Source organism: Ornithodoros turicata, chromosome 4 (genome assembly GCF_037126465.1).
Source record: "Ornithodoros turicata isolate Travis chromosome 4, ASM3712646v1, whole genome shotgun sequence".
Classification (NCBI taxonomy): domain Eukaryota; kingdom Metazoa; phylum Arthropoda; class Arachnida; order Ixodida; family Argasidae; genus Ornithodoros; species Ornithodoros turicata.
In genome coordinates this window covers 16,470,847-16,491,597 of record NC_088204.1, presented here as the reverse complement: position 1 = coordinate 16,491,597, position 20,751 = coordinate 16,470,847, and the positions used below count along the sequence as shown (strand labels likewise).

Below are 20,751 nucleotides of genomic sequence, written 5' to 3'. Positions count from 1 at the left end.
TATACGGGTATATTTTCTCCTGAAACTGCACTATTATTTAATTTGTTTTTCATTAAACGAATGTATCATATTCAGCTTCAAAACACTTTTCAGTAGAAGTTTTTTTCTGACTTTTTAAACTCTTTTTAAAGAAAGGATTCGAAAGATTCGTGGATTCGCAGAACCTTCCTCAGATTTGGATTTGGATTCGGATTCAGAAAATACTGGATTCGTCCCATCTCTAGTATATACAGTATTGATCGCGTTGACATATTCGCTCTGTGTGAACAATAGGTGGGGGGTAGCAAATAGCAAATGTATATATGCTGTCCGCAACATTGAGTGTTCATTTTAGAGTGTTAAGTGAGCATTCGATACACTGTTCATTTTCTACTTCCTCACATATTGAAATTAGTTGTATTTCACGTACCTGCACGCCTTCGCGCACATTTTGTGCATCACATGCGACTCAGAAACCATAGACGTTTTATACGGATATCCATAAAGCCATAACCGTGCTGTAATTCGAATCAGATGCGTCGCACGTATTCCGCATGTCTATAGTTTCACGTTCAACCTCAACATACGCGCCACGAATTTAATACAACGCATATCAGGTTCCAATCCGTCGTTGACCCTACACGATATACACGTATACATGTCGCCTATTAAAGCACAATCTACGGTTGACAGCACTACATATTTTACGTCGCGTATACAGGAGACTTGTACATTCCGAAACATGGCTTCGCCCTTAAAAATAATCTCGTATCCTCATCAGCGGACGATGGCATCGACCATGTGGACAAATGTCCGTCGTTAGCCGTGTGTCATGTCTGCATGTAGGCTCCACTGATGCATGGAAGTGATCTCATTATAGTCGCCATTTTGTTCGCATAGTATGAGCAACATACTAATTCCTTAGAGCTTAGATGCACTAAATTGGAAACCGAAGAAGGCCTGGCGGTCCAGTACAAAGGCAGGTTTAGCGACGAGGCTTCTACTGCGGGTTTTGTAGGAAACCTCTATTGGCAGTGACTGTGTAGTCGCAGGTGCATGTAGCTGCTCAGTCGAAGCACGCCAAGAGTCCATATAGGGTTTTGATAGGGTGATAAACATGACGACCTTATTATTTGGATGACATATGATGCTGATGATTTTTGATTTGACACCTCTCTTTATCGTATCATTGTCGTATCACTTCGCATCGATTCCTTTCATGTCGATAGAGTGCTTAGGAACTGTACTAAAACTCTGTACTGTAATTAATGCCTCACACTGCTCTTAGACAAAGGGTATTTCATTCTTCGATGTTGTTGGGTGTGAAAAGTGTTCCGAATTTTCGTTCACCATTCGTCATTTATTCTTCTTATTCTTGCAGTGTTACATAGCGTAGGATTATTGTCGGACATCTCGCTTCGTTTAAAGTGCCATACTTTGAATACCACACCGTACAAGAATCCTTCAGTTGCTCATCTTAATTTTCGAACCGCCATTATAAGAAGTCGCACATATGAGCTCTACATGAACTTTGACAGCGTGCCGAGAAGATTTCAACTCAGGCGTGTTCATATTTGAATAATTTTGTCCTTCAATATTCTTAATCTCCCTATTCTTGCCGTTATTTTCACACAATCTTCCTTCCAGTATTTTCTCCGACTTTGTTTAATCTCTCCCCGCTGCTTCGGGCGAACGACACGACTTTTCAAGCAGACGCTCTCATGTTGTCGCACGCACTTGTCACTGCTCACTGGAGCACATATTTACGAAATGTGTTACGAACTCGCGTTCGTCCCAGTTGCATAATTTATAAGGAGGAAAATGTGAAACCGAACAGAGAGAAACATATGCAAGAAACATGTACACGAGACACATAGGCTGAAGAAGAACACGTCTCTGTTCGAAATATCTTCGACTCTGGTCTGAGGCTCGTTAATATATGGAACATATGCGTCGTATGTTTGTTGGTGTAACCAAGCGAGTTATACAGTTTAACGCAATAAGCGTTTCCGTGTGTGTGTGTGTGTCTGGAGAATGTGGAAGGTCAACGCGTGTCGTTCGGTTCTGTCGTAAGCTGCGTAACGGCTGGAAGAGCGCGCTGTTTTCTTTTGTGCAAGGATGTATATAGTACAAGGGCGCATCGAGCGGGTGTTTAGCATGTTAATTGCTTCGGCCGTTGTTCGGGCTTTTCAAGCTTGTCTTCCGAGCGAGCGCTCGCTTTAAAATGAATTGGCTGTGGTCGCGGCGAACGGCAGCCGCTTTACATTGTGTCCGGAGCCGAGAAAAGGAAAACGTTTCGCCGTGCAGGTATATATACGGCGGGTGACAGGGCAGATGAGAAATGGGTGCACTGCGAGCGTTCGCGCAGCTTATACAGATGCGAGGAATGTCGAGGTGAACAGCAGGACAGTTGAGAAGGACGTACACTCCGAAGGACAAGCACGCACAATTATATCCTGATTTGTGCAAAGCGCGGGGCGTGCGCCTATACTTGTGGCAATTAGCGTAACTATATACGTAAGTGTCACAAAAGGGAGTTAGTATGCCTCTCGTTTGCAGCCAACAATGCCATTTGACTAGCGATGTAAAGAGAACGATGTCATCCTTGGACGATGGTTGGCTAGGATGGTTGTCGTTTTGTGCGGGACGAAGGCGCTGTTTTAAGAGTGTGGGATGTCTAGTACCAGGTTCACCAACGGCAGTCACATTTTTGCAATGACCGGGACAACTTGTTCACAGTTTTTTTTTTTTGCTGCTCTGTGGAAGAGCAATACGATTGATATGAAAACTCTGACGCCACTGACTCCGATGAAACACACAAGTATAAAAGGAAACGAACACCAGGCACCAGGATTTTCGCGCAACCACACTCTTAAAAATGAACTTCCCCGCATAGCACGCTCCTAGCCAACCACCATTCGAATGATATCGTTATCTGCCCTGATTTGTTGAAAACGGGAGGCGTACGCCTTTTTTGTCACACTTATGCTGTTCGTAATTGTCACAAAAAAAGAAAGGCGTACGCCTCCCGTTTTCAACAAATCAGGGCAGATAACGATATCATTCGAACTGATGGTTGGATAGGAGCATGCTATGAGGTGAAGCTCATTTTTAAGAGTGCAGGCATATACGTTGAACCCTTCCTTTCTTTTATTTATCCTAAGGTGTCTACGACCAGAAGAAGCCTCACAGGTAGTGCACCAAATAGCGCACCCTGAAACCAGAACCTCACCGCATGACACACTCCCTATAGTCAACCCCGAATGACATCATTACGTCCCCTGATTTGTTGATAACGTGACGCGTACGCCTTTTCGTGCCACTTGTGCAGTTACGTTAAATGTCACAAAATGGCGTATGCCCCGGGATTATCACAAATCAGAAGCGATAACGGTATATAATTCGGTTGACCTTTAACGTGCTATGTGGCTTTGAAGTTCCTAAGCGTGGCCCACTACGGCAACTACCGCCGTGCACCATCTAGCGACTCTGAGTCGTCCCAACCCTCGTACAATGATCTCTGCTTTCTTCTCCCACAACGTTCCATAATCTTCATCCTGTTATCCTCCTTCCCCTATGCTATGTCCTTCGCGTAAGAGGGTCGTCCCAAACACAAGCGCCCTGTGTATAGTGCACACTATATACGGTGGACATCGTCGTTAAAATTCATGGGCTGCTCCATGATCAATCGCGGACTTCTCGACACTGTGGAAGTTGTTCCAGGAGCCAACGTATCATGGGAGGGATCCGATTGACAAGTGAGGACGCCCTGAACGATCGGTGTATACGAAACATGCCTTCCTGTCCCCGGGGCATGGATACAGGACCTGCTTTCTTTTTTTTTCTTTTTTTTTCTAGGCGAATTACTAATCGCCACTGGCAATATCCTTATCGAATATTGATAAAGCTAGGCGGTCGGATGGGGTTTGCAGGCACCTGGGGGATGGTTGGGAAGCAGAGTCATGGTGTTTCGACGATTGGGCAAGCAGGTGTCCCATTTCGTTGTGCGTAGCGCTATATCGTAATATGGAGGTAAATAATGCATTCCGCGGGCTATGTGTTGCAATGTGAGCTCGACGATGTGAGAAATTTGTTGAGCTCAACGATTTCTGTAGAGCATAGTTTTGAGAGAGGAGGACTTACTCGTTGTCCGACATCTTCATCCAGGTTAGATATACAAAGTGATCCTGAAACGACAGGAAAGGGATGAAGTGTTGATCTGGGTAGCTACGAGTGTTTATAGACTACTGTTTGCAAGTATAAGTGCTCTTGGCTAGAAATAGCAAATACCGGAACATCACTCGTTGTGCGCCTTTGTAGAGAGAGAGAGAGAGAGAGGGGGGGGATACATGATCAGGATGATATGGGGATGCCTTTGTAGAGAACTGTAGGTTGCACTGCAATTTTCGTTACGCGTTCAGCATTTCGCTCTTTTTTCATTTCGTTCTTGCACTAGTCATCGTCGTCACCATCATAATCATCATAATCATCATCATCATCATCATCATCATCATCAACAACAACAACAACAACAATATTTCACTCCGTGAACCAACACGAATACAGCCGTCGATTCGTCGCTTTCGGACATTTTATAATATCCATAATATGTCTGCGCTTAGCGTTTTTCCAACAGCCACAGGCTTACTTGGACGAACCATAAGCCTTTGCCCTGCTACATTCGTGTACGTGTCATGCTAACTCATCAAATCATATCAACCTTCATAAACTGGGGTATAGGATCTCGGAGCAGCCCTAAGCGGAGGAGCACACCATTTCATCATCATTCATCATTTAATATTTGCGTTCTTGTTGTTGTCTCCACCTTTACACCCTACAAGATCATACTTCCCACAACTGTTCTCATGCGTTCCACATTTCTAACGGACAATGGGACTGAGGCAGGGGAGGAGTGGGACGAAAAGTATTACCGGGAAAATAAATATCAGACCCGCGTCTCACACGACTGCTTCCCGGGTGGTTATACAATGTCGGACGGCCCACTCCTCTCAGACCTTAGCGACCCACCAGGAGCTTCCCCATATGGCCAGCCCGACCCTAGGCACAGGCCAGGCTTCATGGCGGACAACGCTCCTCCCTTTTTGGATGGCGTCACTTCCGAAGGTGTGTGTGTGTTCTTCCAGAGTGTGGCACGATGAAAAAGTTCACCTCGTGTCGCAAAAGGCCGTCTGGAACACCTGAACGCGCCCTTTAAAAACCCCTCCAGCGAGGAAAAAGACCGGCGTCTTAATCGACTCGCCGATAATCTACTTCTTCCGCGAATTCACGCTGACTTGCCGGTATCGATGCGAAAGAAAAAAAGTGTTCGACGAAAGCGCCCACGTTGTATAGGGCGGTGATAATTGTAGGAGTGAGTACAGTATCGTACAACTCATTTATAAGCGCAATTTCCTTTTGACTAGATAATTGAGGCAAAGCGCTGAAGTGTCCACTGCTCATAATGGTATACGGCGCAGAAGGGGGTTGAATAGAGTTTGTTCTGCGATTTTCTACGGCATCGATTAAGGCTCCGTATCGTAATGCGGCGCGGCCGTGTTTGCTCTATGGCGTCCGATCGTTAGTGAGCACGAGGAGTATGGCCTGTATGTGTACATAGAGCATGCATAGTTCTGACAGGAAAAGAAGATGAAAGCACGTTAAATCTACCGGTGATCAATGTGAGCAGGTTATATGGCAATCGAGAACGGGTTTGTAATAGTTTATGTTCGGGGTGGGACGTTCGAAGCCTTCCAGGGTGAGAAGGGGATGTTCAGTTTGAATGCCTCCAAGTAATATACTATGTCTTTCAAGTACGCCGGTGCAATCAGGGAGCGGGCTAGGCAAACTGAACGGATAATTACTTGCACGACAATACCTTCGACAAAGTTATGCAATGAGTGTGTATGCTTATTACTTGATATACGGCACAGGTTGAGCACAGTTGGCTTTTTTTTTTTTCTGTTCTAATAAATCTCGTGTGGTATCACAGCAAGTATCACAGCAAGCAACCGTACACTGTTAAAACAGAACTTCACCACATTCACCACCGCGTGCTATGCGGTGAAGCTCTGTTTGTAGAGTGTAGCCCACCACCATTCCGAACGGCGTCACCCTGTCGCCTGACCTGCTGAAAATGGGAAGAGGTGCTCATCTTGGGGATTTATGCATGTCCAAATGGGCACGTCCTGTCGTCACTGAGTTGATGAGAGCGGGTCGCACGCCTTTCTGTGTCAATTAATGCATGCCCAAATTGGCAGAAAAAGGCGTACGTTTCCTATGTTCACCAAATGAGGAAAAAGAACGATATCATCCCGCTCACTCTACAAGCAGAACTTCACCGCATAGCACGCTGTGCGCCAACCATTGCCACGAATGATCATCGCTCTTGGATGGTCTGGCAGACCTTTCCTTTTAATAAATGTATATCCCCCCCTCTCTTTCTCTCTCTCTCTCTCCGAATCAGAAGCGACAACCCTATAGGATCGTGTCACTGTTTTCTGTCGACATTTCTCGCGGGAACTCTAAAAACTGAACTTCATCGCATAGCACGCTCTGCGCCAACCATTGCCACGAATGATAGGCTTATTGCTTCTGACTCGAAGAGAGAGAGGGGCGGGGGGCGTACGCCTCCCTCCCTCTTCGAATCAGAAGCTATAACCCTATCATTCGTGGCAATGGTTAGCGCAGAGCGTGCTATGCGGTGAAGTTCAATTTTTAGAGTGAGAGGCGAAATAATGCACCGCCATCTATACCCCAAATGTTTCCATTAGCTTCTACGTGAAATCCATTTGTTTCCGGTAAGATTCGCTAAAATCTCACAAACATTCGTACCCCGTCGTAACAACCCAACACGGTATCTCCTTCAGAGAGAGAGAGAGAGAGAGACTCAAGAAATCGTAACCGTCTCACGGCAACGCCGCCTCGCGTTGCACTGCCACTTAGTTGCTATACAGTGCACCCAATTTGCACCTCCGGAAGGCACATATACGTGGAAGTGAGCACGAAAACCCCAGATCACGCACGTTTTTCATCGAGGAAAACGAAGGGTAAAGCATAGTATGCAAAGGGGAAAAAAAGTAATAAACAAAGAAACGCAGGGACCTCAAAGGAGAGAATATACGTGCGGCACCTTCCATGCGGCCTTCCACGTCACTAAAGTGCAGGTAGAAATGGAAGAGGGTAGAAGGGGGCAGACACCATTCTCATTATCTATCCAATATGAATAACGAGCTGATTGTTCCGATCGCGCGGTTCGCGGAACGGAGAAATATATATAAGAAATATATATAATGTACAAGTACGAACCGGGCATGACCGCAGAACTGTGTTTGCCTTTACAGAAGAGCCTTTCGCACCGCGTTTCTTCTTATCGCGGACGTCATCGGATATTTTCTTGATGCTTGTGTGCTTTGTATTGGTCGTCTCGATGGTGTCGTGACGCGCATGCGTGCACGTCATTATGGCTTGCGAGGGATTAGGGTACATGCGTGTACGGTAATGGTGATGATCATGTATGGTGATAACGGGGGAGGATGCTGAATGGAAGGGGTCGGAAATTTTTCGACGGAGTGGGGGGGGGGAGCAGTAGAAGTTGGCAAGGTTGCAGACGTGGAATTTGAGCGTATATACAGACAGTGCAGCCGTTGTAGAGCGATCTGTCGCTGTTGTGGTGCGTGTCCTCAGCATGAAAAAAAAAAAAAGAAAAGAAAGTATACGTAGCCTGAGGAGTAGTGACTGTACAGGTACAGTCAGCCTGCAGGAGGTAGACGTGATAATACGATGCACCGAAAACCGGAGATAATATAGTAGACAATGCAGTAATCTTAAGTAGATGTACTAATCATGTATCATAGTGCACAGTACTACGTGTATAATGTGGAAGACGTGCGTCCGCGTAAGCTTACGTAAGTTTTAGACGCTGCAGAATTAGGATAAAGGACACAGCAAACATTATTAGCAGTATTTGTGGTGTCGAGCTGCTTCACCTACATGCATGCGTACCATCGTTTTGACACGTTGATCTGGAGCTTTTTGCTTGCTAGAGATGATCTTCGTGCTCGCATGCATGCGGCCGATACGGCGTCAACCGTATACAGTTGAGATGACGTCGGACAGCCGCAGACATATTATTTGATATTGGAATTGGAATTGGAAATGAAAGCAAAAAATATGGAGATGTTAGTCCCTACCCAGTCAGGACTGGCTACTCCAAAACACGTTTGTGGGAAGAATTATTTGGCTTCCTTGCCGTATACACTGAAAGCGCGCATATCCTGGTACACCTGCTTCGATCGTTCGGAGCGGTGCAGCTAGGCGATCACTCACCAAATCCCAGTGTTTATGACCCTCAGCGCCAATCTGAGACAGGGCCATTTATATAAGGATTAGGTCTGTCTCCTCATCGACACCTGTTCGCTCGATATATACCAGCGATGCATCGTATCAGCGAACGCTTAATCCAAATCTTTTACACAGTAATCAATGGTACTGGCGGATAAGGCGAGTAGAGTCACCAAGGGGAGGGCGGGGGAACCTGTATTTATGTACCAAGATAGTTTTCTATGACATTCGATGGTGCAAGCAATCGCCACACTTTAGAACATGCCGCTAAAGTTGGATGCAGGATGTGAACGCCAGGCGTGACATTTTCAGCCATCTTGTGCTGTGCATTATGCCCCTGTGACGTTCAGAGCAAGTATACTTCTTGTGCAAGGCTGCTGTAGCACCAAACGTTGAGAATTCGCGAGACAACGGCGATCATAAGCAACGCCCACTGCTATGGTCGGTCCGTGGGTTGATTTTGTCCGCCTTAGATTTCCGTAACTCGCGTTGAAATCTCGGCACCATACATGGTTTCTCGTAGGTGAAGACGTGTCCATGCAACCTTTACCACGTCACAAAGCTGTTGGCATTTTCTGTAGGGTTCCAAAGAAACCTTTGAATCAGTAGGCGAACACATTACCTATACAACGAGGCCGGACATCCCAAGAAAATCAGAGGAGTCTAAACGAATTAAGCAAGCCACGCTATTAGAGTTCGGAGAAATTCCTCCACGATCGATCCACATAGAAGCACCGCTTGTAACGATAGCTGAAAGCAGGCAAGCAGGCACACTATTCGGATTCGTTCAGAAAGAACCCAACTGGTCAGCAGGTGGTGATGGCAGGTACAGGTGACCCGGGTTCGAATCCGGGCGCCGGCCGTGCTGCCTGGGTGTTTTCCCTGGGTTTTATGTCGGCACAGTTCAATGTGAAGTCTGCCCAGGACGCACAATCTCCCCCCCCCCCCAGTGATAGTCGTGACGATGCTCGCCGGAGCGTGGCCGACAAGGCAAGCAGGTCCATCACCACCAGGGGGCTGATGGAGGTGCACGTGGAACTGATGGACACTCACAGATATGTATGAGTAATGATGGGTGGACCTAATGGAGGTCATGCTAGATTCAATCTATCTCTAATGCTACCAACCCCTGCTGGTTTGTGGTACTGCTAACCAACCTCTAGTTCCGCACGGGAGCTGGAGCAGCTGATTTCACACTCGTGGAGTCACAATCTTCATATTATTTTTAACTCAAATCATAATCCAATCAATTATATCTCTCACCTCACACCACGTCCAGGGATATCTGGAAAGTGCTAGGTGATAGATGTCTCCATGAGGTGGTGCTGTACTCAACTATCCATCTACCGTTCAACGTTATGTTGTGAGCTGATCTTCAATACCATGAGGATTGTCTCCGTTCACACTAGCCAATGTTTTATTATTCCCGTCCGGTATGGCATGACCGCAATGACAATTCCCACCAAAGCCTATACATACATGTACTACGTTCAGCATGACAACAAAGGAAGACAGGTGGAAATCGGTCCCGTCCTTCCGCTAAATTAATATCGGTCCGCTTTCACTGCGTCCCGTTGATTGTCTGACCCACACGAATCGACCGGGAGAAACCTAGTCAAATATTCTCATCCGATCAGAAAGAGACACGACACACCATCTAACCTGTCACAGAACCTCTTGCCCACACACACACACGTGTAGTCTTGATTGATGAGATGACACTGAGATAACAATGCCTCTCTGTCAGAGTTCCCTCTATCTCGATGGATATTGTCATTCGTCATATTCGCAACCTTTCTGTCGTTCGTTTATATCGCTTGCTCATTTTGTTATTGCGTGAGATGTTCGCTGGACAATGTTTATTTGATATGAAGTCGACAGTGTGGATTGGATTGTTTTGGCTATGTATTGCGCTGTGTGTCGGTACACTGTTGTGTACATATCGAGCGCTAGATTGGAAAGTGTTCACTATAGCGGTTCGGAAAACATCCTAAAACATCCGAGCGTGCTGTTCTTTCGAGGAGGCGCACATGATGAATTGTGCCTCCAAATGTTTCCGCTTTCAATCAATCAGTTACTAAAATTGCTGGAGTTCGATTCGAATGTTAAGCTCGGACGTTTTCTATCGCTCTTGCAGTTTCAGATTCGCAGTCTGGACGCGCATGCGCAGTGTAACGAAGTCGTTCGAATCGACCTTCGACAGTTACAACACTTCGGCGCTAGCTGAGACGATACATACCTACATAGTGTCCCAGTTGGTCTGGTCTCTTTCAAAAGGAAAGAGCTTACGAAACCGGTATGCGTCATGCAAATGAGCTTCTTTTGCTTTTTCAACCCTTTCTGTCCGTGAAGCTGCGTTTTTTTTTTTCGTTGGCATAGCTCAGCTCCCCCCCCCCCCTTTTTTTTTTTCGGCGCCTTGAAGGTAAGTGAGTGAGACCTTCTCAATAGTTACCAGCGTCTTTGGGGCGAAAGCGAGACGAAGAAAAGAAAACGTGGAACGACATTGCCCAGTACGCGCGCGTGGTGTTAACGTTTAATGGTGCAGGTCACGTTAAGCCTCTCCGAAAGGCAATGCACGATATCAGACGTGCGAGCTCCACGGATGAGGGTCCAACGCAGGGTAACGAAGAGGAGACATGGGTATGTCCATTCAATAAATTTTGATCTAATGTAAGAAAGGAACAGTCGTGGGTAGTCTCAGGATCGGTCTGGTGATCCTAACTGATAAGGGCGTCGGGCAGTCCAGACAGAAGGATTACACCATGAAAGGATCTACCAGGCTCAGAGGTGGTATGAAACCTCGCTCGATGTTACGTCGATGGATGTTATATGGCGAAGATGTGATGGTGGATAAAGAGGTCCATTTGCATTGATTTGAACGTGCGTTTCAATTGGAATGGCCAAGGCTCCCCTGACGTCAGAGTCCATGCGTTCCGAGTTCTAAAACAAAGAGGGCAATAGAAGCGTAGAAAGTTGGAAACACGAATCTCGAATTTCACCCCGCTGTTACCACCGCGAACATGCCTCCGCAAGTGAGAGAGGTCACGTGCTTATGAGACCCAATCGGAACGGCCGAGGCTCCCCTCTACTCACGTTTTTTTTTTTTTTCGCCGACACTCTTGCGTGCATTAAAATGCCTACACGAGGGTAATCACAACCCATATTAGCAAAATGGTAGATTATAGGTTGACTTGGATGAATAATAATAATAATAATAATAATAAAAAGATACAGAGTTTCTCGAGACCCCTAAAGCTGACCGCCCAGCGACCGTTTGGGTTGGGGATGTTAGTGAAGGGACGAAAATGGCGGAAAGATGGCAACGCAAGGAAATAAAAAGAGAGTGTACAGAGTAGTTGAGAAACGTGAGTGTGACTTTCCTAATAAGGGGGTCCTGCACCTGTTCCAATTTCTTTCACTAAATACCGCCAAGCCTCGAAGCATGGTCGTTCGGTAACTCTTTTCAATATATAGTCTTTCGAAAAAAGGAAGGCAAAGCCGCCCTTCTTCAGAGTACGTGCTGTCCGTCTTGGCTGAAAGCATATTTCACACAGTGCAGTCACGTCAAATTCGCATTCAACTTTTTTTTTTTTTCAAATGCAGCTCGGGGACCCACCTGGTTCAAGTTCGCATGCACCAGCACCACAGATTCTCATGATATACATATATACATGAGTGCAGCATATATATCCAAGCAGTCGGAAGCTGGTGGGATATAATAACTCAAAGTAATATGCATCCCTTCCGAGTATTAAGGGCCATTAAAACGATCCCATGTAACAGGATAGGACGTCGAAGCGAGTCCAAATTTCACATTATGCAACCATCATTACTCCTTGGGTCCCGTTTAGTAATTACCGCCTTAGCGATATGAAGTACTGCCTTTCCTTCTCATGGTTTTCTTGTTTGTTAGTTCTCGTACGTCCAACACTGCTCTTCTATACGTTAAGAAGTGACGTAAGCTAAATAAAATACAGCAGTCACTTTCCTGCACTGCCCAGTATGCCTGAAGGGGTGGATGTGCCCAGCACGTGCCTTCTTGGAACGAGCGTGCAGCTACAGCGGCCTACGAAACCCGGTATGGGGCTATGCTGGTCTTGCTTAATTGTGGGAATATGGCGTTGACGGAAGGCACGCCGACGAGTGAGAAGTACACGCGTGTAATGAACGTAAAATGTGATCGTGGGATTTCGTGAACAGGTTCATTCAGTTGGAAAGATTAAAGGTTCTTGGGCACCTTGAGGCGTGTGTTGCATCCGTCTGTTTGTGCTTTCCAGCCTCAGAACTCTTACTGCTGTCCATTATTTCCGTCACATTTGTCAGGTTCATTCTGCGTTGTGCACCTTTTGCTGTTACGTTCTCGGCTCCTGTGTGAATTTCCGGTAGTCCGTCGTCTGTACGTGAAGGCATGCGTCGTCAGATCTTAGTAACAGAGTTTACCAACACATTAATACGCGACATGTTGCACAAATCTTTAGCGCACATGGGGAAGGAGGATTTCACCCTCGTTTCCCTCTCCCAAATGCACTACCGATCTCGGGAGGAGGGAGTGATTTGAACCCCCGGCTACGTCACTGCGCCTCGTCCCCAGCAAATCTGATAAGCAAAGCAAGGAAATAGAGTATCATTCTGAATGCTAGATTGCTTTGAGCGTGTTGTGCGGTGTATTCGAAGAGGACGAAGAAGTTATGAATAGAGTAGAGTAGTTATGTTAGTTATGTAGATTACTGTTTCTGCGGGACAGGTGGAGCGAGTAAGCAGCAACGTCAGCGCCCCAAAATATGCAACGCGCTGTAGTTTAGCAGACGACATATGGCACTTTCGAATACATGGTCTCGAGTTGTTCGCACTTGGCAAGATGCACCGCTTTTTCTGTGAAGTTCCTACAGGTTTTGTAGTTTTCCTTGGCGCCATACCGCTTGAAACACCACGCAGAACCCGCTAATGAAACTACCGCTGATGATCCGTGGCCGCTTGGGCCCGAAATGGCGCTGTGCAAACTTTGCTGCAACAGCTCTATAGAGCAAGAAGGACGCATATTTTTACTTCCTTCCCGGACCTTTTAACTGAACACAAGTGCGGGAATCTTTACTGAGGCCGCCAGACGATCGCAGACGACAGCGGTTTGCAGACGACAATATCGCGATGCGCGCCCCCAAGCGAGCGTGACATGAAACTCGCTCTCTGCATGGATGAAAGGAAAGCAATCCAAATACGCTTCCTATTTGTAATTAGTGTACGAAATTAGTGAACTGTATCATTTTAGCGATGGATTGGAATTATCTCAAACGTATATGCATGCTTCAATTATCAAGTAAAAGGACTGCAACACAGGAGATGACGTCATTGGTCACATCTTTCCTCCTTTCCATTACCAGTGCGTATCATCAATGAGTGCTCACGCATGAACACTCAACGTAAAAGACAAAGCGACAACATCATTTAGATTACCAAAGTGCGGTTTCCAAGTTGTGACCACCTACGATCTATAATCACGCTTCGCCTTTTACGTATGTACGGTCCCGTTGTTTGTACCCTTGAGTGTACTAGCCAGCTCATAATTACTGCACGTTCTCCCACTGCCTTCGGGTGCAGCACGGTATTCCAAAGGACATCTGCACTTCTTGAGACACAGCGAAGGTTACATCTCTATAGCCCGCTCTAACTATATCGGCTCATTCCTCTTCAATCTCACCGGCAATCATGCGTATCCGATGGCTATCTCTCTCTCTATCCGTGAATGTATTTGGCTCTACCTAGATAATGATCGCCATGTGGATGCTTACTTCATACAATGCTTGCGCGAGCGTCGAAATAATACTTTGTAGACAATGCGATTGTTGTTGAGGGTGTAATTGAGACGTGCGGGGGGGGGGGGGGGGGAGGAACGCAAAGAAGAAAACAAAATATAACCGGGTAAAACCAATTAGATAGAGTCGCCAGGAAGGCAGGATCCATCCAGCTGAGCTGTAGGTTTGCAGGCAGTGTGTGCAATCTGATTTATTCTGAGCAGGAAGTGTGACTGCATGTATATCAAGGACCCGTGAAGAAGAAGAAGAGAGAGAGAGAGAAAAAAAAACGGAGGTGATGCAGAATTCTTGGTTCTGCTGTGTAGTTTGGGTTCTTATTCTGCCAGTAATCGATAAGATTAAATATTAGAGAGATAAATTCCAATTTGTAATCAGTCCCATAAATCAGGGACTAACTGTATGCGGAATGTACGAACAATAATACGTAACATTTTTGCACCTTTTAGTGTGTAAGCGAGGTGCTTTTTTTGTTGTTGTTGTAACTAAACATAATTTCTTATTATACATGCACAACTGAAAGCTGTAGGAAAAGTGTAGAAAAAGGTGCTTGGAAAACACCCATCTGAAACAGTGTTTTAAAAAGAAGACATCACTGAGACGGGTGTTCTTGAAGACAGCCTTCTGTATGGCGTGAAATTCACACCATAAAGGATGTGTGCCATATGACAGAAAGACCTAGCAAATACTGTTTAAGAGGCAGCAACGTACAATTCACCATTTTTGTCCCCTTTCCTCGAATTTTCACGCCCTTTTAAGACAGAGACAACAAAATATACCTATCGTAGTGTTGAAAAAAAGAAAAAAGAAAAACGACAGGCCCATTGCCATTTCTGCAACCCATTCGCGAGGCTTACTATGCAGATTAACTTTTAACACCTTTCTGAGACAAGGACGCTCCAGATCTGCATAAAGTCGCACACAGCATTAAAATGTAAAACATTCCTGGGGGCTGATTTTTCTGTCCTGCACACGCCGTGGGACGGCGCTGTGGGCGTCCCGGCGTGCGTCGCTAATTCGCGGATAATTATACGCGTAGGAGCTTCACCGTCAAGAGAGCGACGTGTTTTGAGCATGAGTCGCCAGTATAGCGTGAGGTGTTGTGAGCTGTCCCTGTCACCCGAACGTCAAGATTGTGATGTCCAGGCTTCCTTAATGAACGGGAGTCTATCTTTTGAGATGCCGTACACGTCAAGGGGATTTCCTACATGAATTGCCCCCGTTGCGCAGACGTCTTCAAGGAGTTGCTATGGTGCTTGGCGGTAAACGACAAAGTGTCAAGAAAAAGGATAGGCAAATATCCGCCCTTGCTTACAGTACCGAAGCGACCCATAGGTTCGCGGCGTTTGATGGCTTGTTGGTACAAGGGGTTCGTTTACGGTGTATCCGTACTTCTGTCGTTTCACTTCGCTTATATCTAGGTATGCCCGCTCTCAGAGTTGTGCCTAACTCGTTACAAGTAACTCGTTACCTGGTAACGGTTACTTTTTTTGGTAACGAAGTAACGATTCAGTTACTTTTTAAAAAATAGTAATAGTAACGGAATCAGTTACAAAAATGGGTAACTCGTTACTGACGTTACTCGTTCCTTTTCTTGAGCACGGGGAGCACATTTCGGCATTCCGTGTGGTGCAATGCCTGCAGATTTGACCTGCGTGACGTGTGACTCAGAGTATTATTGCAGTCCCTCACTGTGTGCTGTTGTCCTTTCTCTTGTTTCCGTAATCTCCGACAATCAGTCCTTCCCAAGAATGGCCACCAATTGTGCTATGGCTACAAAAAAACGCGTTTCGACTTTTCTTATCTTTGCTAAGCTTCTGAGCGCTCTAAATTATGACGCAGCCCCTCGTCTGTTTTGGGGAACCGTTGGTGATCTGGGGCGCGAAAACCAGTGTTGTTTCTTGTGTTTTCGTAATCTCCGATCACCCCCACTTCGGAAACAAGGGAGAAGGTTCAGGCAAACTGATATAGATTCATGGTAACGGGCCGAGAGACACGGAACACGAAGGACGGACGGACGGACGGACATTACATCACATCACATCACATCACGAAGGACGGACGACAAATTTCGAGTATCAGCTTCTCCTGAAGTGCAATTCCTCATTACTAAAGAGTTGAAGGCAAATGACGGCGTGTTTGTTGGCTCCTTTAACTATGCTGCGGTAACGTAAAAGTAACTCGTTACCTGTGAGTAACGAGAACTCGTTACTTTTGTATGTTGGTAACGAGTAACGTATTTAGTTACTTTTTTCTGAAGTAACGGGTAACGGTATTTAGTTACTTTTTTTCGGTAACGGGCACAAGTCTGCCCGCTCTCTTGTAAAGTGAGTGGGTCCACGATACCACGTGGATTATGTGAAGAGTACGGAACAAAGCGGGACCATAGATAGGTTAGCGCCATGACGTGTCAGCTAACTTCTCGGGACATTCCCTACCAAAAACAGTCAGTTACTGATGCTTCAGATGGTCATCATCCGAACATGAAATTCACAGAAAGAAAATATTGACAACGCTTCAAGGTGACGGGACAGTATTTCTTGACGAAGTTTGTCCCACCCTTACGTATACTATCTTCTCCACAAGAAGCATCAACGCAACGTTGCCTGCCTGCGTACTGCTGATGAGGCCCAAGAAGGCCGAAACAGCTGTCCAGTACTGGCACGGCGATGTTTGAGTTACAGACAGACAGGACCAGGGTACTTTAATAATGCCCAAATGCTGTGGCCTTTTCGAATACATGCAACAACACGGCTTAGTGGTGGTGTTGGTGTCCGCTCATTTCAAAGTCATGTAAAAGACGGTGGGATCGAATCCAGCCGCCGGCTCGTGCTGTCTCAGGTTTTCCCTCCCACTCCATCCTGCTATCCCTAGCCCACCTATACAGTCTAAGAAGATTTGCAATTTTAATCCGTTTGTGGACGCATTGTCACCGCCATTTGTCCTCTTCGGGACTAAATGTATGGAAAGCTCACGGACTCTTTGAAGTGATGGAGGAGGAAACTTCAGGCTCAGGGGACTAACGAGGGGAGTAACTGTCTGCAATCTTGCTAGAAGCTCTAATTATTCCCCAGTTCGCTCATTTCTTCTTAGAGTGTGTCCACATCTGTACACCTACCATGGCTACGGTTACCTGGGTGGGGGGGTGGGGGGGGGGCTAACTCGCAAAAAACAAAAACAAAAAGAAACACAATAACAACAGCACTGTGAACGGACTAACAAACACCTTAAAGTCTCTTATTCGCCCCTTCCGAAGATCGGACATCATGGTCGGTTTTACGTCCTGTCGTACCCACTCTCCCGACCTGGACACCACAAACCGACTGCACAAGTAAGCGAGCGGGGAGCCGCACATGGGGACGGCAAGAACACCTTTATCTAAACCGTCGTCCTTCAGGGAGCGAAGATTTAAGGAGGGCCCCCATCAAGAAAGCGGGCAATCTCAACCGTCTCGAAACGAACCTGTCAGTCTGGACGACTCCCCCCCCCCAGGATCCATAGAAGTAGAAGAGAGAAGAAGAAAAAAAAAGCAATAAGCATCACAGTAGAGCCTCATCAACAACAGAAAATAAAATACACTGCGTGATAAAAGAAATGCGCGCGAGGAGGCGCTCTGGGAGGATGTTCCCTCCAAGGTCGTCGGTGTAAAAGAAGTTGATCGTAACGCATATTCAATCCGACAACGAAAAAGAAGAAGCTGAAATGGCCATTCTGCACATTTTTTTAAGGTTGCCGGCGGTGTCCGCTGTGTGGATGAGTAAAAAGCTCAGCGTGATGCTTTGTGCAGACGCGGTTCGCTGTCTCGCGGGATTGTGAAAATGTGAGATATACAGCGGATGTAAATTCATGGAGTGCGAGCGGGTGTCAGCTTACACATCAGTCATGGCATGTCTTTATTTTTTTTCCCCTCTTTCTCATTCTCTCTCAAGAGTAGACGAAGCCGTGTTCAACTACGCTATGTAGAACACACTATGGTGAGCTATACCATACTCACACTTATAGGCGAAAGAAGAAAAGAAAGCAATGGTGTGTGAAGCACTTTGTCAAATGAACATATCTAATTTTGTGAAGCGATTGTGCCCGATTAGTAACATATGGTTCAACCACTAGAGACTTGGTGTGAATCAGAACTTTGCTACGTGAGGCTAAAGTTGATGTACTGCTTGCGACACACTTGTCTAAATCGATAGCTAGCGGTTTATCCTGCCTGAAATCTCCAGGTGTTGCAAGATTGTTCCTCCCGACAAAGGGTGGCTTCGCGTGGGCGTCTTTTTGCCAGATTCTAAGCAATTGTGTTCTCTTGGTTAAAACCACGACCATGAATATAACGACCATGTCATAATCGGCAACCCCTATGTGAAGCCCGTCCGCACGGTCCGCTAGGGGCGCTACTCATCGGCCCGCGAGATCTACATCATGACTGGACGATGGAAATTTGAATTTTGAACGCGCAGAAGTGGACGTACGACTACGTAGCAGACGACAGCAACAGCTCCCATGAAAACTCGTAGAATGATGATGACAATCAACTTCAGAATGAAACTTCTTCCGTGGGACATCCAACGCTTGTACAAAAATCCTAAGATAAGCTGAAGTATATTGTAGAAGTTGAGGAAGCAATAACCGGGCCGATGAGTAGCGCCACCGCTAGCTTCCAAATGCGGCGCTGGGAAGGGGTGCCTATATGACATGGTCGTTATAATCTAGTCGGTCGTGGTTAAAACATGGCGATCGCGCTCTCGTATCGCCAGGAACTCGCCAGCTAGCACTTTTTTCGCCCGGTCTCGATACACCAGCGTTGCTCATCTATATCCGGTGTCGTCACATCCGCATTGCGAGGGTCCGCACGGAGAAGTTAACGTGTGCTAGCAGACGACAGAACCGAAACACGAGCGACCGCGATGCCCCTAGTTTGATTCAAGCGCCTAAAACTGCTATCTTCTGCGCACCCCAGGTTCGGGAGGCAGCTGTCGCAAGACCTGGCGCGGGCGCCAACCTAGCAATGCCCGAGCGCTGGGCCATGTTGACACATTTTGACCACCCGAATTCGCCATAATAGACTGCCCACCCTCAATAATAATTAGAGATAGAACGAATCCAGAATTTTCCGAATTCGAATCCAAGGAACGTTCTGAGAATCCACGAATCTTACGAATCTCTAATCTTTCGAATCCTTTCTTTAAAAAGAGTTAAAAAACAACAACAACCTCTACTGAAAAAGTGTTTTGAAGCAGAATATGATACATTTGTTTGATGAAAAACAAGTTAAATAAGAGTTCAGTTCCGGGAGAAAATTTCTTAAACGTAATTTATTTAACAGATTGTTAATCGGCTACAAGAAATACATAAATTCTCGAGTCTGAATTATTTCCATAAAACTAAAGCAACCATCAAAAGCAAAACCACATTACTTTTAAACTTGTAATGTAACAGTTCCTGCCTGTCAGTCCAGAGCAACGTAAACAACCAAACAAGAAAACACCCGTCGGTCAATGAGGCTTTCAGCGGATTCCGGAGGCACCAATTTGAAAAAGAAACAAACAAACGTGGTTAGTGGATTCAAAAGATTCGATCCCCCGTTTTGGGCACTGAGATTCGGCTTCTCGAATCTCGAATCCTTGCCTACACTCTTAAAAATGAACTTCACCACATAGCACGCTCCTAACCAACCATCATCCCGAATGACAACGTTCTCGCCCCTGATTTGTTGAAAACGGGAGGCGGAGCCTATTTTGTGCCATTATGCACGGCACAAAATAGGCTCCGCCTCCCGTTTTCAACAAATCAGGCGCGAGAACGTTGTCATTCGGGGTGATGGTTGGCTAGGAGCGTGCTATGTGGTGAAGTCCATTTTTTAGAGTGTAGGATTCCTGGATTCGAGGATTCGCGGATTTGGTTGGCACATCCCCAATAATAATGGTACAGCACCTTGTGGGGCTGCCAAGGCAATATACGCGGGCTGCTGTACAGTTGAATAAAGATTTCAGACGAGTGTGTCGAAAGCAGTACCTGCTTCATACTCACAAATTAGACATTTATCCCGCCCAATACGCTTCTCACATGCAAACCATATAGGCAGACACAACACTAGCTGAGCATAGTTAACAGCCAATATACGCTCGTACAAACAAAGAACACAATTTTTTTTTCTTAGAAACTGGTAACTAGGGTATACTGTTCAATACGTTCTTAAACACCTTCATTTCATATTTATTGGGGTAAAAGGATGTCTCCAGACTTCGTCGCGTCCGGTTGAGATCGCCAACAACTGCGTAATTGTAAAATCAGAATTCAGGCTACACACTGCGATAGAGAACATGTTTCGTTTTAATCGTTCCCTCACGAGAATAACGTGCCACTCTCCAATGCCTCGATGTAATCTTTAATTACACCGCACCATTACGGCCTAATTTTCTTACACTCCTTGTATGAGGTCATCCATTACGGCTGCCGCTGGGCCATACAAGATGTGACAGAGCATGAATGCCATTAGGAGCAGAACACTTCCTCGTGGGGGTGCACACACGCAACGCACACGTGTTGTAACGCGTGCCACTATCACAGGGGACAAAGGCATCGTACACCGCGACGCAATTAATCAATTAAGAGCTACACAATGCTCCGG

At 46.1% G+C, this 20,751-nt stretch overlaps 1 protein-coding gene across 2 annotated transcripts in view; it reads left to right on the top strand.

Moving 5' to 3' along the window:
- The window catches only part of LOC135391198 (Krueppel-like factor 1), a 101,049-nt gene that overhangs the window by 16,672 nt on the left and 63,626 nt on the right, over positions 1–20,751 (top strand). Inside the window, exon 1 of one of the 2 annotated variants that reach the window (XM_064621350.1) lies at positions 10,845–10,959. The exons of the other annotated variant lie outside the window; for it this stretch is intronic. Within the exon in view, the coding sequence (XP_064477420.1) occupies positions 10,891–10,959 (69 nt within the window). The 5' untranslated portion in view covers positions 10,845–10,890. Of the gene's footprint in view, positions 1–10,844; positions 10,960–20,751 lie in introns of those variants that run through there. 2 annotated transcript variants of the gene reach the window in all.